This window comes from Lynx rufus, unplaced genomic scaffold (genome assembly GCF_022079265.1).
Source record: "Lynx rufus isolate CCGP_SWC_20201006 ecotype Redwood Valley unplaced genomic scaffold, mLynRuf1.p SCAF_4, whole genome shotgun sequence".
NCBI classification, from domain to species: Eukaryota; Metazoa; Chordata; class Mammalia; order Carnivora; family Felidae; genus Lynx; species Lynx rufus.
Window position 1 is genome coordinate 43,354,874 of NW_025814856.1, and position 20,791 is coordinate 43,375,664.

At 37.0% G+C, this 20,791-nt stretch overlaps 1 protein-coding gene across 1 annotated transcript in view; it reads left to right on the top strand.

Moving 5' to 3' along the window:
- The window catches only part of CNTN6 (contactin 6), a 180,502-nt gene that overhangs the window by 143,511 nt on the left and 16,200 nt on the right, over positions 1 to 20,791 (top strand). Inside the window, exons 11-15 of the mRNA XM_047096510.1 lie at positions 10,406 to 10,581; positions 10,927 to 11,044; positions 11,698 to 11,856; positions 11,970 to 12,119; positions 15,941 to 16,011. Of these exons, the coding sequence (XP_046952466.1) occupies positions 10,406 to 10,581; positions 10,927 to 11,044; positions 11,698 to 11,856; positions 11,970 to 12,119; positions 15,941 to 16,011 (674 nt within the window). The remainder of the gene's footprint in view (positions 1 to 10,405; positions 10,582 to 10,926; positions 11,045 to 11,697; positions 11,857 to 11,969; positions 12,120 to 15,940; positions 16,012 to 20,791) is intronic.

The window sequence follows — 20,791 nt, forward strand, 5'->3', positions numbered from 1 at the left end:
AATGAGATTTTTTGCCTCTTACGATGGAAGTCCTCTAATAGATCTTCAGTTCAGTGTTGTTTCATTTGCTCACTATTCATACTGATGTACACCTGAAAGAAGGTGTAGGATTTGAAACTAATTAGAGAGTTATGAATGAAACATTGAATAAACACTTATGTTAAGGGTTTCTACTTTTTTTTTTTTTGAGAGAGAGAGAGAGAGAGAGGGGCACAGAGAGAGAGAGAGAGAGAGAGAGAGAGAGGGAGAGAGAATCCCAAGCAGACTCCAAGCTCCGTGCAGAGCCCAACATGGGGCTCGATCTCACAGTCATGAGTTCATGATCTGAGCCAAAATCAAGAGTCAGACACTCAACCAACTGAGCCACCCAGACACCCCAAGGGTTTCTACTTCTATAGGAAGTAATACCCAATTCTTTCTCCAATTGTTATTTTATATATATATATATATATATATATATATATATATATACACTATATAATGTATATAAACCCAACTATACCAACCCAAATATGTTATATAATGTATATAAACCCAAATATATATATGTTATATAATGTATAAACACCCAAAGATAAATGGCCTAAATATTTTCAACCCTACACACAGTCTTTTATTAAACATTATTAATATTTGGAGAAACTTTTGTCCTGACTAATCAAAGTAGATTTTCACACCAATATCAGCCCCCAAATATTGTTAAAATCTTTTAAAAATGAATAAAAATAGCAGTTCCAAGGAATTATGACAGTAACCAAGGTGTTTGCAACATAAGGGACAATATTCTGGAGAAAAGAAAAGCACAGATAGGTGATCACAACACTCCCCAGTGTTTTTCTCCTCCAGGAACTTGTCACTTCCCAAGCAGTATGAATCAAGAATTTGTAAAATTTAAAAATTAAAACAAACAAACAAACACAGAAAATATCTCAAACAGAAATTTTGGTTGCTTCATGGTGCAAGGAAGACAAAAATTGGGGCTCAGAATTTTCCAGATAAAACGAACCTACTATACAACCTGACCTTGAATGGAGGCACTGGAAGGACTTTGCCCTGGTAATAAAAACAGAACACAATTGACCACCAATCAAAAAGACTGATATTCAGTCTCCATTCATATCCAGTCCTGATTGTACTCTGCTGTTTTTAGTTGCCTGCTTAGAAAAATAAATCTTCTTGGAAAAAATATAAACGAATACAACATTTATTTACATTGCAATGCATATTCAGTAAAATATTACCAGGAATAGCTGGAGCCGGGATCAAAACCCAGCTGAACATCAGACATTAGCAATAAGTCACAGCCAAGAGGAGTATGAAAGTTATTAGACAAGGGTTTTAACTAATTGTGATTAATATGTTAAAAAATAGATGACAAGATGGCAAATTTTAGAAGGGAAATGACATGTATTAAAAATCAGTTGGACAGAGAAAAACAAATACCATATGGATTCACTTATATGTAGAATCTAAAAAACAAAAGAAAGGAACAAACAAACAGAAACAGACTCATAAATACAAGAATAAACTGGTTGTTACCAGAAGGGAGGGAGATGAGGACGATGGGCAAAATAGGTGAAGGGGATTAAGAGGTACAAATTTGCAGTTGTAAAACCAATAAGTCATGAAAATTAAAAGTACAGCATAGGAGATATAGTCAGTAATATCGTAATAACACTGTACGGTGACAGATGGTGACTGTTTACTATCGTGAGCATTGAGTAATGTATACAGTTGTCAAATCACTATGTTGTGCACCTGAAACTAATATAATATTGTGTGTCAACTGTACTGCAATAAAAGAGAATCAATTGGAAGTCTAGAGCTAAAAACCACAAAAGCTACAATTAAGAACAATAGAGATTGATTTAATACCAGATTAGATGTGGCAGAGAAAAGAATTAGGAAAATGGAGAGTGTGTAAACAGAAAATATCCAGACTGCAACATGGAGAGAAAATGCAATGAGAAAGACAACAAAAGGACATAAGGATATATTGGATATGAATAGTTCCAATATTGTGATACTGTAGTTCCACAAGGACTGGAGAGGAGAGAAAGAAAATGAGGGATGGACAGTATTTGAAGAAGTATTTGCCAGAGATTTAAAAACAAACAAACAAACAAACAAACAAAAAACCTGAAAATGACAGCAGCCATCCTTTTCAGGAAATTCTATGAGCCCTAATTAGGGTAAACACAAAGGAAAGTTTAAGCACATAGTAGTGAAACCAAAAAAGAAAAGAAAAACTATCCTGATAAAATAGATACATTATCTTCAAAATAACAACAATAAGACTGGCAGTTGTTACAACAACAGAAATAAGAAAATCCGAAAGTCTGTGGAATGGCTTTTCTAATGGGCTGAAAGACCACAGTGATAAGAATTCAACTCCCAGCAAAAATATCCTCCCTAATGAACACAAATTAGAGATGCTTTCATACAAACAAAACCTCTGAGAATCCATCACTATCAAATGTACACTACAGGAAGTATTGATGACATCCCTATGGCTACAATAAAATATCCCAGATCAAAGCTTGTAAATGGAAGAAAAAATAAGAGGCATGGAAAGGGTTAGTATGTTCCTATGTAGGTTAAATTGAGATTCTGAGGACTTAGGAAGAGGACCAAATTTCAAGTATTCATTTCTAGCCTTCACAATATCAGAGAATTTTGTCACCTGTTTGAAGTGCTATTTGTACACTAGATTCCTTTATGTTGGTGTCTTAGCAACATTTTCTATAATGTCATTAGACAAATGAAGGCAGACTCACGTTTGTACAGAGTAAAGAAAGGTTTGGTGATTTTTCTTGTTTTTGTCCATTGTTGGAGAGAAGTTGATAAGTTCAGAAATACTTGAGAAGTTACTATTCTGAACAGTCACACTGAAAGATTATTACTTTTAGATGAAAGTTCCAACTGAGTTGAAGGTACAAAAGAAAGAAACAAATACAAAGTGACGCAAAAGAATATTTTCCGGATGGTCAAGAAAGCCCAATTACATATTTTCTTGCCATTCCCTAGCTTCTAAAAATGTAGTTAGGGATCATAATGTGCAATTGATACATGGAAGAAGTCTCATTTGTGTTTAGAGAAATCATGCTGAGGAATTCTGACAGAATTTTTAATATTAGTTTTCATGTGTTTTGAGATGCTTATAACTGAAGATGTATTCTGGAAGCATCTTTGGCTATTACAGCAAAATGAATTTGAGTAAGGCTATTCATCAAAAGCATTATAGATCTTATTAAACCTTTCATTTTACTTCTTCAGAACAGGATTATTAGATCTAGCTGTTTTTATATGATTTGTATCTCATGAAAAGAGATTGAAAATGGAAATATTAAAATTCTATAATTTTATTAACTCTTCATGAATGTTTGTCATTAATATTTAGAATAATCTTCAAAAAGTGATAGGTCCTGGGCTCCTGGGTGGCTCAGACAGTTAAGCCTCCCACTCTTGATTTCGGCTCAGGTCATGATCTCATGGTTCCTGAGATCCAGCCCCACATCGGGCTCTGGACTGACAGCAAGAAGCCTCTTGGGACACTCTCTCTCCCTCTCTCTCTGCCCCTCCCCTGTTGGCATGTATGTACAAGCACACCCGTGTACTCGCATTCACACACACACACCTCTCTCTCTGTCTCTCTCTCTCTCTCTCTCAAAATAAACTTAAAAAAAAAAAGTGGTGGGTCCTCATCATTTCATCACTTTACAAGCTGAATGGGAAAGATGCCCCTTATTTTGTACATAAATTATTCACTAACTTCATCATTTCTTTCTGTTTTTCCTTTATTACAAATGAGTATTACACACAGAAAAGTAGAAAAAATAGTATAAGGAACTCTTATTCACCCATCAGTCAGGGTTGTTAATCATCAACTCATATCTATCTTTGTTTCATCCATACCCCCACCTACTACTTGCTCAGCATCCACCTCAGATATCTAGAGGCAAATCATAAACATCGTAATTTCATGTGTAAATATTTCATAATGTATCTTTAAAAGAAAAGGGAATCTTCTTTTTAATACAACAATAAACCAGTTTTATTGTATTACAAAATTAACAATGATTCTGAATTATTTACAGTTCAAATTTACATGATTGTCTCATAAATATGCATTTCTGTATATATGTATATGCTAAGTAAATACACACAGATAAGCACGTATCCGTGTGTATGGTGTGTGTGTGTTAATTCTCTTCACCCATGACAATCATACTTCCAAACATTGTTTTTCAGAATCTTTATATCCCAAGATGTATTAAGAGGTGTTACATGGATTAAAACTGGTCCCTATCTAGTAAGCGTAGGAAACTGAGAATTAAATGTGCTCTAAGAAGTTTCTTTAATCCAAAATTCTCAGAGCTTTTAATATGCTAAAATATACTGTGGCACTGTAAAGGCAGATATGGTATAGAGAATTAATTACACTTAAATAACCTCAAAAGTCCATTTTTATGTATTTATTTTTTGAAGCATTACTAACCAATTCCATTTTACTAGATACGACCTTTTCCTGGATCTAAAGCATTAGAGACTTTCTGACAATATATTTACATAACTTGGATTTTCCTTAAATAGAAATTTCAGGTTCAAATTTCAAAACCTGAAGCAGTATTTCTCAAAATGTGGTCCCTGGACTAACTACAGCAAAATCGACTGAAAAAGTGGCCTGTTAAAAGTCCATATTCTTGGTTCCCTTCACAGACCTACTGAATCAGTATTTCTGGTAGGAGTTGAGGATTTCACATTTTGAGCATGTTCTCTGAGGAGTTGTTATGCATGCTACAAAGTTTAAACTTCTAGAATTTCTACAAATACTTAAGGAATTTGCTACAAGAAGTAGAAAATGATTCAGAATGAAAAGGAGCAACTATCTTTTGTTCCAAGAGAAAGAGGCTTAAAGAATTTCAAAGTTTCACAGGTGGGAGAGTATAGCATAGGTGACTTCTTTCCTTTTTAATTTGTTATAATTCAGGCCATAATGGTCTCATTTATCCATAAATACAAGAAGTACTTCAGTCTTAACCATGAACTTCATGTTATTGTACCTACTCTATTGGTATTTAAGGACTCCCAGGAAAGGAGAAGAGTAAATGTGTGTATATACCTCCCTCCACTCCCTGAGAGTGATTTGAATGGTTTGGAAAAAAATAAAAATAAAAGTGTCTGATATTAGAATTTCTTAAGAGTGCAAGTGTTTGCAAAGGAGCAGTCTCGACTGGTTAAGGAACTAAAGAATAGTCCTTGTTTTTTTCCTAAAATGGCATCAAAGATTCTGTATATTTCTGCTGCACAAGAACCACTCTCCCCTTCTCTGCGAGTGTGATTTTGTCCCTGCGGGGTATTCACTTGGAATTGTGAGCCCGGAGCTGCGCGTGGTTGTAGGAGAGAGCTCTGTAGGGTAGCAATGAGCAGCCTGGTGGCTCAGAGCCACCTACACAGGATTAGGGCAGATCTGCATGTGGTGCGGGGAGAAGACACAGTAGGTAAAAGACTTCTTGTCCAAGCACCCCCTCACCCACAAGGAGACTATGCGTAGGGGAATGACGCTCGGGTAATCATCTATGCTCTTCTTTTGGATAAAAAAGCCTATTTACATAGAAGCTATTTCTTTTTAAATATAATCTATTTTTCCACCCTACAGACAATGGTATGTCTCTGCTTCATATTTTCAACGCTTCCCATTTTCTTTCCGCAAAAAGAGTACATTTCTAAGCGTGTCACCCAGGATTAGCTTCATTGGTGTGCGCGGCTCCTCCGCATAGGACCCTGTGCTGAGAAAGGCCCCGTTTTGGTTTATCGCCCTGATGTCACTGTCCTGAAATGCTTAGTCATCTTGTCTCTGAAGTCCTACTTTGTCAGTGAAGTCTACCGGGACAGCGGAGCATGCGCGCAAGCAGAGGAACTATACTGGGTGGCGGCAGGTGCGCCCACGTGAGGTTCAGCAGCAGCAGCCCATTTGCAAACAGGCTCAGCCCTATGGACCAAGCAGACAGTGTCCACGCCTAAGAGTCGGTACCGTGTAGACCCCCCTGCCTCGTGGCAGTCAGGAGTTCTGAGGCCCTGAAAGTGGGTCCCTCAGGTTGGTGGAGGTGCTGGTCACAGCAGCCCCAGAAGTTTCAGTGGCCGACTGCAAAGGGCCTCACAGGAGCAAGGAGCTCAAAGCAGTCAGTGCCAGGAAGTAATGTTGAGAGGCCCGCTGGCCCAGAGTCCGTGTAATCTTTGTGACATTTGCACAAATAGTGACTCTTCAACCTGAGCACCAGGACGGAACTGTCAGTGTTCAGGCAGTAACTTTGTTAGCAAAGACTTACAAAATAATTGCCTACACCTGAGCATTGCAATAAGGCATATCACAGAGTTATTCACATTCTTCAAAGAGTTTAGCATACCTTGTTTTTGAACATTTGTCCAACATTGGAAAGCTAATATCCAGAGGCTTAAAAACAGAAATTAAATGTAAAGACTTTTCCACTCAATGGTAAAGAACACTTTTTATAGGAAGCTCCAGGTGACCTAATTATTAATGAGTGTTTCCCTGTAACTGAAGATAAGGCAAGAGAATGCGTAAACAGGCATTTTGGAGTATACACAAGTCATGAAGACACTTTCAGTGTCTTGTACAGCCTTCAGAAATTACAGGGTATGTCAGAAGAGCATTAAAGTTCCACTGTTTACATTTACACCTAAAATTTAATTCAGAATTACACGAAATGCATTTGGATGAAGAGTTAAATCTTCTAAGAAATATTGTCCCATGAGAATCATCAGCTGTAGATGTTCTAAAATTTATATTTCAAAATATATCTATCCCAATGTCGTCACATCCTGTAAACTACTGTTTACAGTTCTGTAACAGTTATATCAGTAGAAAGATGCTTTGCAAAATCAAATATCGAAAAATATTTGTAATTTTGCATTCATCATGAGCAACCGATATCAGTTACTTCAAGTGAAAATGAAATTGCGTAAAACACATTCTAATAATTTAGGAAGCAAATTTGTGGAAAGGTGAGAGAAAGCTTAGATCAAGCCAGATATAACCTTAATAAGGCATTATTTAATGTATTATATGAAACTGACAACAAAAATATATATATATTTTGCAATTTGTAAGTTTATGTTGCTCCAATGCATCACTATTACCCTATTACATTTTATAAGTTATACAACATTCCTAAAGAAAGTTGCTTTATATTCAGTACATTTTTTTAAGTTTATTTATTTTGTGAGAGACAAGAGTGGGGAGGGACACAGAGAGGGAGAGAGAGAATCCCAAGCAGCCTCTGGGCTGTCAGTGCAGAGCACAACGTGGGGTTCAGTCTCCCAAACCTTGAGATCATGACCTGAGCCAGAGTCGGATGCTTAACTGACTGAGCCACCCAAGTCACCCCACATTTTCATTTCACACTGTGACCCACAAAGTATGTAGCAGATCCTAAATATATTTCAGGCTTATGTCTTCACTATGACTATGACTATGGCCCAGGTTCGTATTTTCCAATTTTACTCCTGTATTACTCTCTAATACTGGGATTTCCAGCAATGACTGCCCTGCATGTACTGTTTCTTCTTCGCACAGATTCTTTGTAAATGCTCTTGCATCTTGCTGGTATGGGCACCTTCTCCCTACCTGCTGTCTTTACCAAAACTCCTATTTGCCTTTTACTCTCAGCTAAAACAACTCTTTCTCAATAAACTGACCCCTCAGGATTCCCCATTTTAATGGAATCATTCACTTCTAATATATGACACTTATCACAGCTGTAATTATGTACCCATTAATATGATTTGATTCATGCCAACTTCCTACTTTAGACTTAAATCTCTGTGAAAGCAGGCACTGTATGGTTTTTATTTGTTGCTGATTTTTTTCCTCCATATTCCTTTGTATTTCCAATACTTAGCAGATTGCTAGAATTTGGTAGGTGCTCAGTAAATACCAGTTAATAAGTGAAATAACTAGTGATGATATCTAAACATTATAAATTATAATAATACAAATATTTCTTATTCATGAAGTTTTAGTCATTATTAGTGTCCTACCGATGAGCTATGTATACAGGGAATGATTTGTCTCACTTTGCTACTTTGTGGTGCCATAAATGGAAGGAGTTGCTGTCATTTTTAATGTTTGAAAATTACTTTAATTGCATGATCTAAAACTTTAAATCAGAGCAGTTTTGCTCAACCAACGCATCCAATTAGCCAACTCATCCTCCCATAAATGTAAATAAGACATTAGTGATACATTCTTTTTCCAAGAAATTACATCAGGAAAATATTTTCTAGTTCCAAAAAATGTTCTTGAAACCCTGGTTATCATTTATCCTTACTTTGGGGGAGAGCAGTGAAGAAGTCTTGAAATTAGGAATGTATTGAGTCCACAGAATCATTCTTCAAACTTTTCTCCAAAAATAATTAGAATGAAAAGTGTATGCATTTAATATAATAAAGGAGAGAACATTTTTAAATTATGTAAGCATAAAGATACATCTGAGGTAGATTGAGTTAGATTTTCTGTGTTATATTCAGAAATACAGTATGTGTTTTTATTTTTCCATGGCTCTCTTATCAATACATACCTTAAAACCCAAGATTATTAATTTCTATTTTTTGCTCCTGAACTTTTACCAAGGTAACAGTTGCAATTTTTAAATATTAGAGTAAGACTTAGCATTCTGTTGATAGAACACAGAGGCACACGAATCCATTTGAACACAGAAATTCAGGCTCAGTACAGTTTGGATTCTGGAGTAGCATGAAGAAGACAGAAGGAAAGTAAAATGTTCAGTCCATCTCCTTTAGGGTTAAACTTTATCTTACAAATGATCTTTAGAGAAACAGATCTGTCAGTCTCCCATTTCACAGTTTTGAAACTTCCTTAGGTACAGTATTTTTTTTTCAGTAGAATTTTCCCAAACCCCTATTTCTTAAATGTAAATTCCTTAAAAAAATATTTTATTTTGGTCAGATAGTGCATATCTGAGTCCAAGTGTATGTCCAGGCCTTCTTTATGGTTACTGAATTTCCTATTCAGTCAATCTTTATCCCTCTAAAATCAGAAGTATTTATTTTGTTATAAAAAAAAAATGTAGTCAGATGTGATCTACTACTATGAGTCTCTTTAAAATTTTGTTTAATGTTTATTTATTTTTGAGAGACACAGAGACAGAATGTGAGTGGGTTGGGGCAGAGAGAGATGGAAGCACAGAATCTGAAGCAGTATCCAGGCTCCGAGCTGTCAGCACAGAGCCTGACATGGGGCCCGTACTCACGAGCTGTGAAATCATGACCTGAGCCGGAGTCAGATGCTCAGCTGACTGAGCCACCCAGGCGCCCCACTATGCCTGTCTTTTAATCAGGGAAATCAGGACTCTCAAATTCAACTAGAGTATTTTTGGAAATGAGCTTTGAAATGTTGGTCACTGGAACACTAGGACTTGTAGAACAATGGTTGACATTGTGACTGATGTTTCTGGAGGGAAGTTTTTTTTTTTTTAATGTTTATTTATTTTTGAGAGAGAGAGAGAGAGTGTGGGAGATGGGGCAGATAGAGAGGTAGACAGAGGATCCAAAGAGGGCTCTGCGCTAATTGCAGAGAGCCTGACGTGAGGCTTGAACTTACAAACCATAAGATCATGAACTGAGCCCGGGTTGGATGCTTAAGTGACTGAGCCACCCCAGTGGCCCAGGGAAGCCACTCAGGGAAGATCAGGTAAGATTTTTGACAGATGTATAATTCTGATGTTGCAAAATCTGGATAAGAGAGGGAAAACATGCATCTTTACTCTTCATGTTGCATCTTTAGGTGAAATAGAAAATTATGATCACAACTGTGTCAGAAATAGGACATATATTATATTCACACCAGTAAATATAAGATTATGATTATATTTAATAAGTACCATTTAATAGGTAACTGGTAGAATATATGATTATAATTCTCTACATGAACTATTGTAGTTATCATCTTAATGACATCCTTTTTCTCCTAGTATATGAAACTAACACAGACTAGGGCTGCAACCAGTATGTGGATTTTAATGTTGCACCTAGAATTTTAGAATTAAAAAAAAAAACTGTGTGGTGCATTTTTCATATACAAAATGCTGTCTTTTGAAGTCCAGAGTTTTCTATAAACTACTTATTTTTACATAAAATATGAGTAAAACCATGTCTTACTTGTATGACAAGTAATAAGCTACACTGATTAATGCAGAAATATTTGAATACAATGGGAATACACTTATTCCTACCGAATATGGTAGAGTTCTAAGTTGTATTTATACAATTTCAAACAATTGCATGACCATTCAAAATATGCATTTTATTGCCGTATGCTCACATTTTATAAGCTTCTCATAATAATAATATTTTTTCTCAACAGAGAGGACTGTTATTACCATTCCACCTTCCAAAATGGATGTTACAGTTGGAGAGAGTATAGTCCTACCATGCCAGGTGTCCCATGACCCCTCCATTGAAGTTATATTTATATGGTCTTTCAATGGAGATGTCATAGACTTAAAAAAAGGAGTGGCTCATTTTGAAAGGATTGGAGGAGTAAGTTGCCCAAATTTTTAAGTACTTAATAAAATAAATCAAGTCTTTTCACGTGAATCAACATCTTCCATAATTATTCTCCCCATATTTATTTGCATGGATAACCCCTGTTTATGAAGCTGCATCTGTTTTTGTTTTATTTTGTTTTATGACTTTCATAGTAATGCTTGTGTTCTAGATAATTAAGGGGATAGGAAAAGGGATCATATAGGAGCAACGGCAATGATACTAGTATATCTCTTAATTTCAATGCTGTCCCATATTTAATATTTATCCAGCTGTAAAAAAAAATGGGCCCTGCTGGGTATGATTATGTTTTATCCCCTTTTTGCTTTCTATCTGCAGGAATCTGTTGGGGATTTGATGATAAGGAATATTCAGTTAAATCATTCAGGAAAATATCTATGCACAGTGAAAACAACTCTGGAAAGTTTATCTGCTGTGGCAGATATCATTGTTAGAGGTAAGCATAATGGTGGAAACAAATGAGCACTTTATTCACAGCAAAAAATGTTAATAAGTGAATGGTAGATCTCTGAGTAACCATATCATGATAAAGAAGTGAGATAAAAATACAGATTTTTTATTTTCTAAACCTCAGGACTCCATGGCATATGTAGTGTGGATATGGATATTGAATGGAGTAGGTTTTGTGTATTTATAACGAACGATCAGTCTCAGCAAGCAGTGTCAGTCCATAAAACGTAGCCATGCCTTCTATCTATCATAAAGCATTCTTATCAGAAGAGGGTCAAAGTGATATATTCCTGTAGTTCTCTATATAAGTCTCGTTTACTCAAGGTACCTTTTGAAAAAGGAATAGATGAAAGATGTTCCCAATTTTTGAGAGTTCTCAATTTTTCAGAGTAGCTCCCTAATGGGTGATATTCACCCATCTCATGATTGAATTTTTCTAATCTTCAAAGGAAGCATTTCTAAATTAGTATCTCACCATGTAAAGTGAACTAATAGGGCTTTATCTCATATAATTTGTTAACAATACCTTGTGTTCAATATTTTATTTTCTAAGCGTAAGAGAGAAAAATAAACTGCCCTGTCCCAAATCAATGAATTTAATAATTTTCAACATAGTTATCATCCAACGTATTTTTCAAGGTCCACCAGGTCCCCCTGAGGATGTAAGAGTGGAACACATTTCCAGTACTACTTCTCAACTAAGCTGGAGACCAGGCTCAGATAATAATAGTCCCATTCAAATATTTACTGTTCAGGCTCGGACACCATTTTCTGTGGGTTGGCAGGCTGTTTCGACTGGTAAGTGACACCAGGGTTTGGGGGTAATTTTCTAAAACAGGTGTATCTGTTTGTTCAATTGGCTGATATTAAGTAGTGCTGGTTTTCCTGCCTGAATCCCCCCCTCTTTTCAGTTCCAGAAATTCTCAATGGTAAGACGTACAATGCAACAGTGGTTGGTTTGAGTCCTTGGGTGGAATATGAATTTCGTGTCGTTGCTGGGAACAGCATTGGGATTGGAGAACCAAGTAAAGCATCAGAATTGTTAAGAACCAAAGCGTCAGGTAAGAAATTAATGTCTTCTAAACACGCTCTCTGTGCTAATAGCAGAGAGCCTGACATGAGGCTCGAACTTACAAACCATAAGATCATGAACTGAGCCCAGGTTGGATGCTTAAGTGACTGAGCCACCCCAGTGGCCCAGGGAAGCCACTCAGGGAAGATCAGGTAAGATTCTTGACAGATGTATAATTCTGATGTTGCAAAATCTGGATAAGAGAGGGAAAACATGCATCTTTACTCTTCATGTTGCATCTTTAGGTGAAATAGAAAATTATGATCACAACTGTGTCAGAAATAGGACATATATTATATTCACACCAGTAAATATAAGATTATGATTATATTTAATAAGTACCATTTAATAGGTAACTGGTAGAATATATGATTATAATTCTCTACATGAACTATTGTAGTTATCATCTTAATGACATCCTTTTTCTCCTAGTATATGAAACTAACACAGACTAGAGCTGCAACCAGTATGTGGATTTTAATGTTGCACCTAGAATTTTAGAATTAAAAAAAAAACTGTGTGGTGCATTTTTCATATACAAAATGCTGTCTTTTGAAGTCCAGAGTTTTCTATAAACTACTTATTTTTACATAAAATATGAGTAAAACTATGTCTTTTATGACAAGTAATCTACACTGATTAATGCAGAAATATTTGAATACAAGGGGAATACAGTTGTTCTTTATGGTATCGATCTTACAAAGAAAAAGTAAGAAGCATTTTTATGGGTCTTGTAGGATTTGGGGCCCCAAATCAGTGGCAGGAAACCAGCAGCTTTCATTTTCACATTTTTAGGTACACAAAGCAAGGAATATTTTCTCCTAAATATAAGTTCAATGAGAGATGATTATAGCTAAGCAGGCATATCAAAAATAAGAGTTTTTCAGAAACTGTCCTCTCCTCTCATCTATTTTCTAGCCAAACTCCAGCAGGGAATCTGTACATTTGTAGATGCAAATGAGTTAGTGCTTGTTTCATTAAATGTTGTAGCCAAGAATTAATTGAGACTCTGTTGGTGCAGTCAGCCACACATTTCCATCTATTTCTCAACTCTGACCTAGTTGCAGCTTCATTGAGCAATAGTATAAATTATTTCCCATGCAAATGAGGTAAATCCTGAGCTCATTTAACAGAAGCACTAATTGAGCATCAGCTGGTTCGCTGAACAGCAAAATACAGGTGGAACCTGGCTCAGAAATCACCCCTTCTTAAGCTTTTTTCAATGGATCCGTTTTGTTCCACTCCTAACTTTACATCCACGGTCACATTTGATCTTCTTGCTGCGTACTGCTGACAAATTCACTTTCTTACTCAGCGACATAAGTGAGGGATCGCTCTGTTGTCCCTGGCTCAGCTTAACAAGCACAAACTAATTCAATTAAGTGTGCTCAACTGTCCAATGTCAGTGAGGCTTTTCCAAGTTAAAGATAATATAAGTATTTTTGTTTTAGAATTGGAATTGAAAACAACGTATTTGACAGTAATATCTTAAGTTAAATCATCCTAGCAGTTTAGAGGTGAGAGGAAAGTCATTCATTTTACAGAGGAGGAAAAGAAAGATCAGGATCATGGCTGACTGTTTCAGACAGAGGCAGGATTTGAACTCAGACCTTGAGACTTGGGCATCAGCGTTCTCCATAACCATGGGTCTTAATCTAGATGAGCAAGAGATTGGCACAAGGAGATGTGTATATATAAAAATTCCCAGGCCTTACCATAGACTGATTGGAAAAGAATCTCCAGGGGTCGCCTATGACTTGATATTAGCTAGAGTTAGGTCATTTGTTTACAGCTTATTTCTATCATGGTAGCTTTGGCAGGCTTGACTCTAATACTAAAGTTTTACAGTAAGGATTGTACATTACTTTCTATTAACCATTGACACTCTTCGTTCAGTAGCATAATGAGACTCGGTGTTCATAATAATTACCCTGAGGTTCTGAATCATACTGAATGAAGTGTGTTCTTTTTCCTTTCCTTTCCTTTCCTTTCCTTTCCTTTCCTTTCCTTTCCTTTCTTTTCTTTTCTTTTCTTTTCTTTTCTTTTCTTTTCTTTTCTTTTCTTTTCTGTTGTAGCTCCTTAAAGACCCTTCTTCCTAGTATGGTTTTAGGTTTAATATGGTTCATTTGAAAATGGAATAAAAAAGGAACTTTATTAGCCAGAATATTGGAAACTTGGTAAAAAGCAAATTAAAGTTTACTCTAAAATAATTTCCTTATGTATCTACACTATTTAATGGTTCTGAAAAAGTGTCACAATATGTTGTCAAGTACCAGAAAACTTGCAACTATAGAACCCACTCTGATTTACGTTGTTTTTGGCCAAAGGCCATGGAAGACTTAGAAAGTAGGGTCTAGGTACAAGACAATCTTTTAAATACACGTGAAGGTTAAAGCAGGCAAGGTTAGGGTGTATTTGAATATGAAAATGGGTCATGCCTGACAGGTGCTATTATTAAAAAGAACAATTAGACTATCATATCACTATGCTGTTTCTGAAGTTCAACATCTGTATCAAATGGCAGTAAATAAAATAAGTAGTCTAGATTTGTCTGAATGGTTTCCACAGTGGGAAAAAAATTTTGAAATGGGCAATTAAACATTGCATATTTTAATTCCTGCCTACCAGTCGGCGAACGTGCCCAGGCACGCCCACCCTCCCACCTCTGGATTTTAATCCAAATGGTCAAAGACAGATAATTGCATATGTTTCAACATTTAGAAAATATATCCTGCAGGAACACCTGGGTGGCTCAGTCCACTGAGTGACTCTTTATTTTAGCTTAGGTCATGATCTCACAGTTTGTGGGTTCATTGCTTTGTAGGGCTCTGCACTGATGGTGCTTAGCCTGCCCTCTCTCTTCCTCGCTCTCTTAAAATGAATAAATAAGCTTTAAACTTATATATATATATATCCTGCAGAGCTATCCATTATCACAGCGTTAGGATACATCTGCCATTATTCCATGAAAGATTATATTTTAACATTTCCACATGTGTAAAGTAAAACCCCATTCTGATGATATACAAGGCCCACATATACCACTGTCATCAATTTTGTAATTTTCCTCAGACTACTTATTATTCATTATACTAGTCCTCACAAGGGTATACTTGAAGGGCATAATTGTTTTCTAATTCACAAAAATGATCATCATCTGGAATGTTCTACCACAGAGCCTTAGAGTCCTAGAGTTAAATGGAGAATATCCCCTCAGTCACATCCCTGACAGGAGGCCGCGTCCTTAGCTGGCAAGTGAAAGGTTAGGGGGAAGAAACCTTCCTGTTCTGTACTGAGAGATGTGAGATTTAAACACAGAGTTATAATTACAAGACTTACTTACATATTTTTAAGAATGTATTTTTAAATGTTAAACTATCTTGATGACTAAAAAAAAAGAAAAATCATTTTAGTTTGTTTATTAAAAAAAGAATTAATTAATATACTGCCTCAGTAACTTGTTTACAGCACAACTGTATAATTAGGCCCTAAATCAGCAGTGTCACTGTTACCATCTGAATGGAACATCATTTTGCCAATTAGTAGATGATGCATAATAATGTCAAATACACGATGTTACTCGATTTTTAATTAATTTTGGAGCCAGGGTACTCATGTATCAAACACAACTGTGTCCTCTCTCTTAGAAATTTGGATATGTGTAAACATAATTTATGTTCATTAAAAATGCAAGACTGTCTCACAATGTGCAGCATGAGATGTTGAAAGGTGAAATCTAAAAACAAAATGCCTCCTGATGAAGATGTACTTTAATAATTGCCATCCCACATTTCTTTTGGTTGCTTTCAGTGCCTGTTGTGGCGCCAACAAACATCAACGGAGGTGGAGGAAGTCGTTCGGAACTCGTCATTACGTGGGAGGTAATTTTCTGTCCAACTGAGTTATTTTGAAAGAAAAAGATTTAGCTGGCCAGGAAGAATACTGAAAAACAAAAAGATTTATTTGATCACTACGGAGAATATATAAAAATACATGCTATAAAAGACTCCCCATGATGAATTACTTAGAGGAGGTATTGGAAACTCTTCTTATTTCTACTCAAGTGAGAAAGGATAACAGACTCAACACAATTCTCTCCCACATATAAGAAAAACAACTTCAATGTCTATTTCAGGTTTGTCAGTAGCATTTTAATTATTACTTGAGGGACTAGACATTATTGTGTTTATTGTCTCTGGGACTATTGTGCACGAGTTAGACTCTGTAGCGTGCAAGTAGAAAGTTCTTTTCCTATCACTGTTTTTTAAGGCCTTCCCTGCATCTAGATAAAAGCTTGAGCAAATGGTGTAGCTTTTGTGATTATTATCCTTATGAATTAACATATGGGCTCATTTTTATACTTGTTATAAATTTCAGCCTGGTTTATTACCATAAACTTTAGACTTTCCTCCAACGTAACCTTTCTTGTTTCTGGTAGCTTGGGTTTGCCTCAACCTAGGGCTTCTACAGTGTGAAAGGCAATGTAGAGTCAGATCTTTACCTATTCCCCATTCTGCTGTTGAATTTCTCCTTCCTCATTCACTGTTACCTCTTGCTTCTCCAGAGTTATAGTGGGTTTGGGCTGGGAGAAGAGGAAAAATACCGAAAAGATCCTGACTGCTGGTACACTTGTAATTTGATTTTGGTGTATTCCAAAAGTGGCAAATGACCAGACGCTGCTATTTTTTTATTAAGTTTTTAATTTTAATTCCAGTGTAGTTAACATACAATGGGATATTAGTTACAGGTGTACAAGGTAGTGACATTAATATAGAACACGTTATTTAGTGCCCATCATGAGAAGTGTGCTCTTCAATCCCCATCACCTGTTTCACCGCCCCCCCCACTTCCCCCTCCTGTACCCATCAGATGCTGTTATTTTATAGTGTACTTGTTTTTTTTGTTTGCTTTTGTTTTTTGGTTGGGGGAGTGGGGCATCCAGAAGATCTCCCACTGGGGACTCCTAGTTATAATTCCTTGGTGCAAAGCCGATTGACTGCTAAAAAGTCTCCTCAATTCCTGGGGTCTGGCTTGGTTCATACTAGCCTCTTCTAGAGTAGATTATCTTTCTCTTCTAGATGGTCTTTGTGGATAGAGTCCCTTTCAAAGCTGCTCATGGACAGGTCCCTTGCATGAGATGCACATTTACCCTCAGCAAACACCTTTGCTCTGTGTTCATTAGGAGTATAGTACATGCCTCCTTAACCTCTCTTTTCACTCTGCCACCATGTGCTGTCCAGATCTCTCTCCCCTTTACAAGTTTCTCAGGCGTTTCTTAGTTAAAAGAACCCATGTGTCCCAAATTCCAGAGAGCACATACCGGCTGGTTCTTTGTGAGGCCTCTTCAGATGGTTAGGCAAATGATAAGAAGTGGCCTCTTTAGGGGTGCCTGGGTGGCTCAGTCTCTTAAACGGCTGACTTCAGTTCAGGTCATGATCTCACGTTCTGTGAGTTCGAGCCCTGCGTTGGGGTCTGTGCTGACAGCTCAGAGCCTGGAGCCTGCTTCTTATTCTGTGTCTTCCTCTCTCTCTGCCCCTTCCCTGCTTGTGCTTTGTCTCCCTCTCTCTCAAAAATAATAAACATTAAAAAAATTTAAAAAAAAGGAAGTGGCCCCTTTACTTTCCCTAGGTAGAGGGGTGGGAATGCACAGCTTTTTCTACAACTGTGTCAGAGGAGATATTTTCCTACTAATCTATCCCTAAAGAAACAGACACTCCTTTGATATACCTTTGTCATAGAGGATGGGCTAAATTTTGCCTATCAATGGCTTGATTTCTCTCCTTGGAATGCATATTGTGTCATAACTTTGTTGTCAGCTTTGAGCCTCAGGTGTAACTGATAAAAGAGCCCTGCCCTTTTTTATTACCTGTGTACATGTTTTTGGCATTTTGATAACAACTTTCATACTGCCAAAGCATCCACTTACTTGGACTTTTTAATATTACACTTAAGAGCATGATGGCCATGGATGTTTTAATTAAAAACCATCACGGCTGACATGCACAAGAGGGGACATTTTACAATGTTATTCTCTCAGGAGACATTTTACAATGTCTGAAGACACGTTTGGTTGTTACAAAGAAGTTGGGGGAGGCTTGCTTTTGAGCGGAGGCCGGGACGCAATGCACAGGACAGCCCCCACCACATGGAATGTCTGGCCCAAAATGCCAATAATGCCGAGGTGTAGAAACCCTGTTTCTGTAAGTGTAATTCATTGCATCTGTAAATGATCTTGCAGTAGCAAAAGACCTTTTATATCTACATGGTCCATTTTATTCCTTATAGAATTCCATTAAATATAGAGAAAGAGGAGTAGTGGTAGCAAACCCTTTCTGTCTGTGAGGAAACTGGTTCACAGAGATGTTGTTTTCTCTCAGTTGTACATGACAGAGCCAGAAGCCAGGTGTAGCTACTCTGAAAGTCATCCCTTCTTTGGAACATGTAGTTTCATGTACACATTGTGAACCCAGCACAGTGCCTGGAATGTGGTATGGCCTGTCCAAGTACCTATTGGATGGGTGGATGTGTCCTGACAGAGAAGACACTCTCAGAGGCCTGAGGGAGAGGGGACAACCCTTGTAGAGCATGTACAGGGCTTCTGTGCTACACTGGGTATTCCTGTCATTCAGTCCTCACAGTGATGCCAGGAGGTGGGTAATGCCACTTTCAGATAAGAACACAGAGGCTTAGAAATGTGGTATGGGTAGGGGCACTTGGGTGGCTCAGTCGGTTAAGTGTCCGACTCCTGATTTCAGCTCAAGTCATGATCTCACAGTTCGTGGGCTTGAGCCCTGCATCAGGCTCTGCGCTGATGGCACGGAGGCTGCTTGGGATTCTCTCTGTCCCTCTCTTTCTCTGCCCTTCTTCTGCTCTCCCTCTCTCTCTCAAAATAAATAAATTAATTAACATTAAGAAAAAAAATAAATGTGATATGGGTGATGGGCAGCTCAGCATTTGAACACAGAGCTCTTGCTCCATGCTCTTTTGTTAAATTTTAATTCCACTTATCTGCACATGATGTCATGGTTCAGGATAGGCACGAGTCCCTGTGTGTGTGCCTTAAGCAGTAACCTTATCAAATTATTCTTGTCCTCTGAACACATTTCCCACAAAGACATTGACTCCCAAGTGAGCCTATAAGACATATGCTTTTGGGCGATGCTAAGTAGGTTATTTAGGGTTCAGTGTTCTTTGAAGGTCAAATAAACATTTCATCATAGTGTACAAGGAGTTTGGCCTGACTTCGCGCATTATTTTTTCTCCTCTAAGGTGAGAAATTGCTGAAGGTTGATAATGTTTTAGCACATTCAATATTTGAGATGAATGGGAAATCCTTTTTTTGTCCAATTATTTTTTGTTTATTTGTTTATTTTGAGAGAGAGAGAGCAAGCAGGGGAGAGGCAGAGAAAGAGGGGAGAATCCCAAGCAGTCTCTGTACTATCAGCACGGAGCCTGATGTCGGGCTCAGACTCACAAATTATGAGATTATGACACAATCTGAAACCAAGAGTTGGATGTTTAACCTACTGAAACACCCAGACACCCCCTATGAATACTATTCTTAAATAGTCAGTTACAAGAAGAAAAAAAATTTTTCCATGATTTATAACGTCCTTGTTCTTTAAAGTGTTTCCCAAAACCATCACCTATGGCCTGCTCCCTGTTTTTATACAGATTCCCCTACACGATATCCGTGCTCTCAGGTGTAATGTATTGTTGCTTTCATGCTGTTGCAAGAGACTATATGTCTCCCATTGCTGAAAATCGTTACTATCTGGCCTCTATTTTCAAAAAAAAAAATTTGCTGGCCTCTATTTAAAAAAAAGATAATAAATCAAAATAATTTCCTCTGTGTTTTTTCTTGTGGTATCAGATATGCAGATACTTGCAGAAACTGCATTAATGAATGTAGTTTCCCATTTATCATTCACATTTGGCATCATGTATATTCAGTTACTGAGCCAAATTCTTCTGATGCCCAAACTTCCTTCAGGAATAGGTTATATATTTTTAGAAGGCAACACATACATTAGTTAAAGCCACAAGAAGGCATTTAGCAACTGCTTCAATTCAATGAACACAAATGAATGTTGGAACTCTGTTCCAAGCAGTGGGATTACAAATATAAATTTTAAAAAGGTCTGAATGCTCAGAGACCAACAGGACAGGACAATCTTAATCCAGCATGGAAGGTCAGGAAAGCTACCACCCTATCTTATCTCAAATATGTTTTAAAAAAGAAATTGGGAGTGGAGAGACCATGCCAGGCCAAAGTCATTGCTATGGTAGAAGTAATAGTACCTGACGGACTTTCAAAACTAATGCACATCCAGCGACCATTCTAAATTCAGTCAGAATCCACCATTGTGGTTTATAAGTGACAGCTTTACTGGTCATTCCAGACTGCTGCTCATGTAAGTACACCATGGTATAATTTGCCTGCAATAAACATCCTTCTTGTGTTTTCTCCAGTGCCAAAGTAATGTGTATTTTGTGTTTATTTATTTGTTGTGGTTTGTTTTGTTTCCAGCAACCTACACACGATATATAACTTGGAATGTAGTAAATGCCAATTCCTTTTTTAGGGTATCTTTATTCACATATTATCATAATTTATTCTCTAAGATACTCTCAAGTTTGAGATACTTGTGGTAAATATGT